Here is a 10,608-nt window from a genome sequence, read left to right on the forward strand (position 1 = left end):
TAGAAAATAGCTCTGAAAATATTGAGAATAAAGTTCAAAACAGCTCCATCAAGATAATAAGCTGCAAAAACAAATAAAATGAAGAAAAGATGGGATTTTGACTTAATCCTTACTAAAAATCTGAACTTTTCTCTCTTATCTTCTCTTTTCATCACAAATGCTGCTGTTTTATAAGTAAATCCCATTTTAAAGCCACATAAGTGGTTGGAAATGTTTATGAAAACAAATTTCACAATAGTGTGCTTTTTCATACTAATAATAATTGTTCTAACTAGAAGAAAGGGTTTTATTCCAAAGAGTTTCTATATTATATATTCTTTTATTTGCATACACAAAGCTCTGTGAGTTGGCAATAGGGTATCCGGTTGCATTTCTGAACTGTGGTGATGAAGCCTGCCTGTCTAAACCTGTACTGCTGCAGTGTTATCTTCATCGCCCGAGGCCTTGCACAGATTGATGATAGCAGAAACCATGTGTAACAAACACTCTTATGTGTTATCAAGACAGGAACCAAAGTGTGTACAGACTGGTTTCTTTTGATGACAGACAGAAATACCAAAAATATCACAGATTGAAGTGATTAATCACAACTCTGGAGCCAATCTGAAACAAAAATTCAAGCCATTCGCATCATTTCCTGGTTGTCGGTGGTTCTTTTCTATGTGTCATCCAAAAGCATGATGATGAATTTATGAAACTTTTTTAATCACTTTGTTTGAAATCTTCCCTCTGTCTGCCTGCCACACTCAGAATTGAGCTCCTTCTATTGCAGCTCCTTTCATTCATGTGTCAGGCTGCTTTGGCTGTACTATGGGGATTAGCAGTGAGCGCGGAGAGGAGATGAGATGCAGATTACGACAGAGATAATAGTCTTTGGATTTAGACTCATTCAGAGGAAGCTGTGGGAATATGAAACCACAGTTTTAATCACAGGTGAGCCGTGTGCTCTGTGATCTGTTCCGACATTATGGCTTACTACAGGTTTGAGCAAGACAAGAGCAGTGAAAATGAGTAAAGTTTCTGTCCCCAGGTGAAGTGACAAATGCTGAATCTAATCAACTGCAGTCACAAAGGTAAAATAATCTGTAGTAATTGCAATGGTTCACTGAAAGGTTACCAGCCTCATATTTCATATAAAACATTGTATTTAAATAATGCTTTTTATGTCATATGATCAAAAACAATCACCAAAAGCTTCGACTGCATGGATTATTAGTAAGACCTGTGGGCATCTTAACTCGCTTAACTTAATTAGATTCAGGAGGATTGTAAGAATCAACTCTTTAATTCCACTACTTAAAATCCAACCTAAAATAACTCTATTTATCTGATATATACTTTTACTGTTAGACTTAGTTTGAACCTCTAATATGTCCAAAGAGAAAATATCATACAGACTCTAGGAATGGATGTGGTCGCCTAAAGCTGCCTGTGGGTGGGATGCTTCTACTTGGCAGGGGGTTTGGGCTCTCTGTGGTTAAGCAATGTGCTCGGTCCCTTTTGTATGAGGAATGTGTGTGCAGGTGTGTGTGTGGTTGTTGGGAGTCGTATTAGCCGGAGGTCTTAGGTCAGGTTTGGGTGCATGTACCCTCACTTACCCCGGTTTTAAATACACAGTAGTCAAGCCTAGGCCTGCAATTGAGTAGAAGAACATGGGGGTACTTTGGGGGTGTCTGGCACCTGGGCTTGGTTTACAGGCGTGCCATATTTGCGGGGTGGGCATGGGGGTGGTTGAGGCTGTTTCTGGGACACAGAAAGAGCTTGCCCCCTTTCCACACTGGGAGGTCTGGGGATCTCCTCCTGGGTCTGTGGGCCTGTTCTCCCTAGAGGAATTGGCCCTCAGACACAAGAGGATAGTGTATGTATGGGGAGTCTAAGAATATGTTAGTGTCTGCCTCTGTGTGAGTTCCTGTTGAGTGCTTGTACATGTCTGTATGAGGTGGAATTGTGTGAATGTATGAATTTTGAGTTGTTTCTGTCTACTTTTCAGGTTGGGTGTTTGCCTCCTCTGCCTCACCTACTGAACATCTTGGCCTACAAGATGAGCAGGGCCTACAATCTTCTCCTTATGCTACCAGCCATTGACAGATGCCTGTGTCTGCTGCCACGCTGATGTTTCTCTAGGTGTGGGGTCAGGTACTGTCTTATTCCTGGGGCCTGGGCCCCCTGGCCCTGTGAGGTCCCACTGGAGGATGGTGCGTCCCCAGACTTCAGACCCTGGGACTCTCATCCGGAATAACCTTGGGACAGCCCATAGGTTATCTCCCACGGCCACATGGGACCCCAGCACTATAGCCACCATGGCCAGGCCTCTCAGGGACTAGGCCTCTCATGGTTTTATTTATATATATATATATATATATATATATATATATATATATATATATATATATATATATATATATATATATATATATATAAAAACTAGAATACCATGATGGCCTTTTAATATTTTTTTGTATAGGATTTTTGTTTTGCAACCATTATGGATCTACTGTAAAGTGAAAATTGGACACAAGTAAGTTATTTACTGTAGTGGTGAAATATCGCCCTCTCGTGGTATAAATAATAATTCAAAGTACATGTACAGAACATGGTCAAATTTGTTAAGGCTTTGTGATGCTACATTTATATGATGTGTAATTGTGTTTAAAACATAAAAGATAAAAAATAAATAAATGAATAACAAAATATTCTGTTAGCCGTCGAAACGATCAGACAGATCTATATATCGTTTACATAAAAAATAAAAATCCTGTCCTTTTTTGTTATTTGTTTGTTTAAATTTCTATTCTGTAATTTGAGTAATTTTTTTTGTTTTCCCCAGGATAAGTGAAATAATTTTGCGTTAATTATGTGTCGAATCTGCTGCGCTCGATCACACTGTCAGCAGGGCAAAGATGGCGCTGCCTACAAAACAGTAAGTAACAAATCTGCTACAAGTCTTAAACTACGTGTTAATGCTTATTGTGTGTTTTCACAAAAACTAACTCATGTCGTATCTGATATTTCTACAACACCGGACTCACTGTACAATTTTAATTAACATATTTTGATTTTCCTCCGTTTAAAAAGCAGTTATCGTAATGCTAACTAGCGTCCGACCGATAGCCTTCATTTATTGCACACTGTAACCACAGTTGTCAAAAACGCGTGTTTTTAATTGCTTTAATCGTATCTTTGACACTAAATAACAAACACTTGTATTAAATGGGTGCAACCTTAGGTTCCGACTTTAACGTAAAGCGGGTTAAACACCCATTTTTAGGAGCCTTCTTCTTTCGTTTACGTTTAACGTGATGCCTACTAGTGTTTGCTTAAAGAGAAAAAGGTGCTAGCTCCTCTATAGTGTTGAGATACTGTATTTAAAAGAGACGTAAATATGTCTAAAGCAGATGAACCTGGTTGTTGTGCTTTATTGTCTTCAGGTATGGGCTTATCTTGCCCCAAAAGAAGGGGGGCTCAAAGACCAACATCCTGCCAAAACCTTCAGTTTTTGGAGATGACTCCGATGATGAAGTGAGTAAAATGTTGAGTTTTGAATCCGCTGACCAATGTTAGAAAAAAATAAATACATTGAGTGTCATTTGTCATCATTTAGACCACAGTTGGGGAGACTCTGCAAAAGGAGGCCATCAAAAAGAAGATGATGAAGCAGGTGACATAATATTTCATTTTTTGGCTTTGTTAAGCTTCCTTCCTCTGTGGTTTGTCTTTTTTCTGGTCTTCATTTTTCCCTCCCACCCATTTTGTCTTAAGACTCGTTTGGAGATGCAGAAGGCCTTGGAACAGGACAGCACAGTTTACGACTATGATGCAGTCTATGATGACATGCAGAAGCAGAGACTTGAGAGCAAGAAAAAGGTCCTGGAAGGAGCTGACAAAAGGGTAAATTCTGCTATTACAAGATGCATGTTGCACCATTTAGCTATGTGGAAAAACCAATGTTTACTAGCAGAACTCCTTTTTCTTTTTTTTTTTTCTTTTTTTACAGCCTAAATACATTCACCAGTTAATGAAAGCTGTGGAGGATCGAAAGAAAGAGCAAGAGCGGCGAGATGAGCGGAAAATTCAGAAGGAGAGGGAGGCAGAGGGGGAGAAGTTTGCAGATAAAGATGCCTACGTTACATCAGCCTACAAGAAGAAGCTAGAAGAACAGAAGGAGGAAGCAGAGAGAGAGAAACGACAGGCAGAGATCGAAGGTTCGTCTGTATTCTCCAGCTTTCTGCACTGAATATGTGACATGTTGCTGTCAGAACAGAATTGTAAACTAATATTGTGTTTATCTTGAAATTAAGATGGCTGGAAACTTAAAAATAATGATATCAAGGGTTAGATTCTAATGATGTGTATTTTACAAACAATTATTAAAGTCTAGTAATCATTTGTTTATTTTTGTGGGGGGGGGAAAGGCTCTAACATACCTAGCCCTGTCCTTAATACCCCTAATAACCCCTCACTCTCCTAGAAAGACCTAATAAGTGAGCTCCAACTCAAAACAGACTCAGAGTGCATCTGCTTCAGACTTCTGTCCTATAGTTTGTATTTTATGAACAAGTATCTATTGTTTTATGGTTTCTTTTCAGCTGCTCTGGATGTGAGGAAGCAGAAGGACCTGAGCGGCTTCTATCGACACCTGCTGAATCAGACTGTTGGAGAGGAGGAGATCCCAGATCGCTCAGCAAACAAGTTGGTTTAAACTTGGGAGGACAAATTAAGAACTTTTGCAAATCTTTCTATCACCTAATGTATATTTTTAATCCCCAGAAATCAACCGTCAGATTCTTCAAAGGAAGCTGAGAGGACCTCACCCGCCTCCTCCCCTCCATCTAATGAGAACATTGCCAGCTCAGGCTGCGACTCTGAGGAGGACCACCAGCCAAAGACTGGATTTAATAAACCAGGAGGAGGCTCAGCTCATTCGAATCGTCAGTACAGGCAGAGGTCGCCTTCATCAGAGAGTGGAGAGGAGAAGGGAACGGAAAGAGACAGACATAAGAAGAGCCACAAAGACAGAGTGAGAGACCGAGATCGACACCATGGGAGAGAGAGGGATGACAGACATGGAGACAGAAGAAGTGATCGGGACAGAAAAAAAGAGAGGGACAGAGATCGAAGTAGAGATGAGGACCGCAGCAGAGGGAGGAGAGATTTACAGAGGGAAGAGAGGCATGGAAAACGGGAAAGAAGCCCCAGAGAAAGACACGGAAAGAGGGAGAGAAGTCCTGAGAGGCAGCAGGAGAAAAAAAGTGAGAAAGAGAAGAGGAATTCAGATGAAGACAGACGGAAGGACAAAGACCAGCAGGAGGAGACGGAGAGGAAAGAGCCCGAGAAAGAAAAGGCAGTAGTGAAGGAGGGAAAAGATGCTGATGATGAAAGATTAGTCAGGCTGGATTCAAAGGAAAAGGAAGACAAACAGAAAAAAGAGGGGGAGGAGAAAGTGGACGCAGAGGAAAAGGCAAACAAGTTTGCAAAGCGCAGCACGGAACAGACTGTGACTTCAGCACGAGATCGCTACATGGCCAGGCAGATGGCACGCTCGGCAAATAAGAGCTACATCGAAAAGGAAGAGGACTGAGCTCCATGCATAAAACAAAGAAAAGCATCTCTGTTTCACTGGACCTTTGACTCTGTAGGATAAGAATAATTCACAGACAAAAAACAAAACAAAAAAAATAAACAAGAGGTTTCTTCAGTCAGTTCTTAGCTCTTCACATTATGAACTCATCCAGTCTGCAGATTTCAGCAAAATCTAAACAAACATATAAATTGATTTAACTTCCTAACATGTTGCAGATGTGTTCGCAGCCTGAATGTTGATCCACTCCAACTGAACATTACTTCTCAGGTCAAAACAAAAATCAAGCTGACGGGATGCAGTGGGTCACGTTCAGTAAATGTCTGGATTTAAATCACCACCAGTTCATAAACCAGACCTTTCTTAGGTGGTACACTGAGATTCATTAAATGTTTGTCATAAACAATGCTTTGATGCTTTCTAAATCAATTCAATAGATGAGTTGGAAGTTATGAAACTGTTTCTTTACATTTGATCTCTGAAGTGAAAGAGGTTCATTAAATCAGTTTTAATGCAGTCTTGTCTTGCTGGATGATTCATTTCCTCGTGCTTTTAGGTTCGCAAGTGCAGGAATCTTTACTGATAAACTCAGAGGAATGTTTTGAATGCTCATAGCAAAACATACATGTGATATCCTGTATGTTAGTGTTATGATTAAATCCAACTTTAGTCAAAAAGTTCTGAAACGCCTCAATGTTTCAGGGCTTACAGATGGATTCCTGAACACAGACTTTCTAGTGTTGGATAATTGACTGTGGTTTACACTATTGAATACAAAAAATTTTTTAGTAGAATCCAAATTTTCATTCTAGTGCAGTTGGTCCTTCATTACCATCACTTGGTGGCACTACTAAAAACCCTTGCGACTACTTTCCACTAGAATCTTTTTGCAGCAGCTAGTCTCCTACATTTCACAAGGTTGGAGCGCACACAGGATACTGTTCATAACCTTAGCTTTTGTAAAATCTCTTGGTCCTTCAAAGTACTCTACAGCTCAAACATCAGGTTTCCTACAGGAATTAGACACTAATGAAATGTTGATTTTTTTTGCCAGTTTCAAAAATGTTGACTCCATTCAGTGAAAGCTTTTGGAGAAACAAGCCCACTGCATTACAGATGCCCAACAGTGGGTTTTAGGTCATCTTGGTCTAGTTTCACTCCAAACCCACCTGGAAGCTCAGATTTAAAGAGTTCTAATTGTACAAAGTCCAGTAATGCTTTACAGAATAGGCTTTAAATATTCATACTGGGTGGCATGTAGATTGTTTCTAAAGGTCATGGAGGTAAACTACTCTAAACAAGCTCACCAGGTTGTGATGCCAGATTTCAGTTAATCTGAGGGAATGGCAGCATTGCAACAGTTAACTGCAGTATAAAGTAAAAACAGGTGTTACTTTTATTTTCTGCTATTTGGATGTTTTGTCCATTTAAGAGCTGCGATTGAGCAGCAACAGTGATCATGCTGTTTGTTACTTACCTTTTAATACTAATTTTGAAAAGTTATTTACCAAAAGGGCTATAAAAAAAAAAAAAACCTGAAAGCTTATTGATACCTTTAAATGTCACCCTGACATTCAATTCACTTTTAAACTCGAGTGCATCGCAGGATCATCATTTTAGATCAAAATGCTTAAGTTCATGTTCATAAATTGAATTAAACGCCCTACATTTCTCTTGTTTTAGCCGATGAACAAGCAGATTCTGGTTTCTGGTGTTTGTTTGCCAGAACACAATGTTTAAATCAGTTTTATTCATGCATACGTCCACCTAGGATCTAAGAATTCCTTTTTGAAGCATGACTTAAAAAACAAATTTTCCACAATACTGGCCGTTTCTCTCAATGAAAAGTCAATCGTGAGGCTGCCACATTTGTGTTGAAAGCTTGATGCAGTTGTGAGCTACATCCCAGTAGATACATTAGTGACCAATGACAGGCTAGATGTGGCTATGCACCCCTCTAGATCCACTCTTGGTGGCTCAGGTTATATTCTAGGTATCCTTTGTTCTTTAACCATTACTCAGACAAAATTGAAATTTAAAAAAGCTTTTTATTCTCACAGATCAAAAGTTACACAGTGAAAATATATTTTTGATGTGTGTTTGTCACATGTTGTCATTACATACAGAAATACAATTGCAATCATGAGTAACAAAAGCCTTTAATACAGTTTGAGTTAATGCAACAAGTCAATATTTTCAGTGTTGACCCCTCTTCAAGACTTCTACAATTCTCCCTGGCATGATCTCAACTTCTGGACCAAATCTTGACTGATAGCAGTCCATTCTTGCACAATCAATGCTTGCATTTTGACAGAATCCCTAGGTTTTCGTTAGTCTACCCGTCTCTTGATGATTGACCACAAGTTTTCAATGGGATTAAGATCAGGAGAGTTTCCAGGCCATGGACCCAAAATCTCTATGTTTTGTTCCCTGAGCCAGTTAGATATCACCTTTGCTTTATGGCATGGTTCACAGAAGAGAAACAATGACGCCAAGCATCAGCCTTTTTGTAGTGACAACATGCCATTTACTCAAAGAACCCACCCAGAGCAACAATTATGCCTTAATAATTATCAGCTGCCCCGGAAAGCTAGCAGAAGTTATTTAGCTTTTGGATTCTCTTGGAAGTAGGTCAACACGAGGTGCAGTCATGATTCTCTGACCCCAAGTTCACTTGTTCAAACCTGAAGGGGAGATCAGTTAAATTTTAGATGCATGGATTCCACAGAACCCAAATCATTTAATGCTCTGCATGTCATTCTAAGTTGTTCACTTTGACAGAAGTCTATAATAAATGTGCCAAATACAGTTCACAGTGACAGAGCCGGCCTGATTGCACATATTTCTTTCAGTATCATGGCACAATACTATCAGATTTAATTAGATTAACATCTTACCAATCCTGAAGCCCCAATCCTAAAAGAAAAAATATAAAGTTGTAATAAAAGTCTGAATAATAAATACCGGCAAGATAGTGCTGCAAGATTTAACTGAATTTGCATGTTCAGAAAACCAAGATTCACCACTGTACAATCTGACGGTAATTCCAGCTATTCAGTTTAGTTTTCATCACAACAATGCATCTCAGTATTATTCATTACATCAGATAATCACCTTTCGCCAGAATCCATGCAGGCAGGATCAGCTGCAGAAAAGAATTCAAAAGTTAAAACCTGAAGTCCTGCTGGTCATATAATTTTCAGATTTTTTTAATGACTCAGAAAAATGGATCAGAAACTTCGTCAGTTGTCGCATCTGACGGCACTTCCTATTCCAGGCTTTCATCACAGATCACACAAGAATTAAAAGACTGACCACACAAAAAAGGAAAAGCTATCATAACAGGATAAACTTTTCAAACCAATCCAATCCTTTTCAAACCAAATGAAATTCAAGTTAAATGTTTGTACTACTGTTGGTGCAGCATAGAGCTTTAATGCTTCAATATATGAATATACTCACATCATCCACTTTGTTGAGTTTCATGTCCGGAGTGAAATCAGATATCAGATCAGTTGACAACCAGGTGGACACCTTTAAAAATAAAAAATGCATCATTAAAAAACTGAAGTTGTAAAAAAGGTTAACTTTAATCAAATTAGCTACTGCTCAGAAAACTAGTGATCAACACTGAACAATCTGCCGGTAATTCCAGCTATAATAGTTTAAGTTTCATCATAAGAGCAACAAGATTCATACCAAAAAAAAAAAAAAAAAATTAACCTGCCTTAAACTGGAATCCATCTTCAAGTTGCAGGAAGCACAGAGCCTGATAAAGAAAACAATTTATTAATAAACTGATCAAACTAATTATATAATATAACTTCACTAAGGTTGTAGGCTCAGAACAGTGAGAGAAACCTCGTCAGTTGTCGCATCGGACGGCACTTCCTATTCACAGTTTTCATCACAGACTAAAGTGGACATAAACTGGGAAACTTTGCAGCAACTTACCTCCCAGAGGGGCAGCAGCACCCAGAACTGACTGGGTTGGTAGATCTGGTTGCTTCATGGTCTCTAAAAAAGGATAAAAAGTCTTAATTAAACAGACCTTAAAGGAACACCGATGTCGTCTATTCAGATGGTTAACAGTTGGCTAATCAAATATTCAGCTTTATCAGCTGCAGTAGATTCAAACAGGCCTCCTCGCGGTTATCGACCACGTGGCTGCCCAAAGGCTATTGTTAGCAGCTAATTAACCACACAGCACCTCTATTTAAGCTACAGTAACTCTATTTAAGCTACACACATTCAGATAAAGAAAGTCGTGCATTGCACAAATAAAATAAACCGTCTAACCTGGTTACAGAGATGGCCACCAGACTCTCAGACCTGAAGTACGGACGGCTGGAAAGAGAAAGGAACGAATCGAGGAGGGGTTTAGCTTTATAAACCGTGACAGTCGCTTGAATATGACGTAATATTTCAACTTCCCCCCCTTTTTTTTAACATATTCTTTTCTTTATTTTATTTGTTATAATTGAAGATCATACCTTCTATACTTAAACTGCATTTAGGACATCTGATGTAAAATCTACTTGTTTTTTTAGGTTCAAATTTCAGCTTTTCAAACTTTTTTAAATTTGTGTTTTAACATTTTATGTTCTCATTGTCTCTAAAACACGCGTTAATTCTAATTGTAAAAGAAAATTGAATTCAGTTTCCAATGTTTTCGTTGCTCGAAAACGAAACGTTTTCGAGCAACGAAACGTTTTATTTATTTATTTTTATTTTTTGGCTGGTACAGGAAATATGTGTCACTAGCGCCCTCTTCCGGAGTGCAATAATTCCCATTTCCAAATTAAGACGGACAGCGGACCATCCCCGCCCCTTCCTGTTTGCCGCAGCGAGGTGTTTGTTTTGTTTTTTTTTTTACGTGAGAAGAGTAACCAGCCACCAGGGGGTGCTGTTTGTCCACTCTGCCTGGGTCAGCTGTTAAAACAGTTGATTTAACAACAGTTTGAAACATCCTCGACGCATCCCCTGCGTTCAAAGTTTACTCTGCAGACCGTTTCTTCATTATACACATT

The 10,608-nt window shown here is 39.1% G+C and overlaps 1 protein-coding gene and 1 long non-coding RNA gene across 2 annotated transcripts; one reads left to right on the plus strand and one right to left on the minus strand.

Annotated features, from left to right (window-relative positions):
* The first annotated feature begins 2,861 nt into the window (after positions 1-2,861).
* nsrp1 (nuclear speckle splicing regulatory protein 1) lies at positions 2,862-5,981 on the plus strand. The gene is made up of 7 exons (XM_015398831.1): positions 2,862-2,920; positions 3,429-3,519; positions 3,602-3,658; positions 3,760-3,888; positions 3,995-4,202; positions 4,587-4,689; positions 4,768-5,981. Exons 1-7 carry the CDS (start codon positions 2,901-2,903, stop codon positions 5,576-5,578), a joined length of 1,419 nt encoding a protein of 472 aa, XP_015254317.1. The 5' UTR covers positions 2,862-2,900; the 3' UTR covers positions 5,579-5,981.
* Positions 5,982-9,300: 3,319 nt separating this feature from the next.
* LOC107100376 lies at positions 9,301-9,977 on the minus strand. The gene is made up of 3 exons (XR_001482007.1): positions 9,878-9,977; positions 9,533-9,595; positions 9,301-9,347 (listed from the first exon to the last, which is right to left on the minus strand). It is a non-coding gene; the product is annotated as an uncharacterized LOC107100376 (long non-coding RNA).
* Positions 9,978-10,608: the final 631 nt, after the last annotated feature.

The sequence above is a fragment of the Cyprinodon variegatus genome, unplaced genomic scaffold (genome assembly GCF_000732505.1).
Source record: "Cyprinodon variegatus isolate N-32 unplaced genomic scaffold, C_variegatus-1.0 Scaffold965, whole genome shotgun sequence".
NCBI lineage: Eukaryota > Metazoa > Chordata > Actinopteri > Cyprinodontiformes > Cyprinodontidae > Cyprinodon > Cyprinodon variegatus.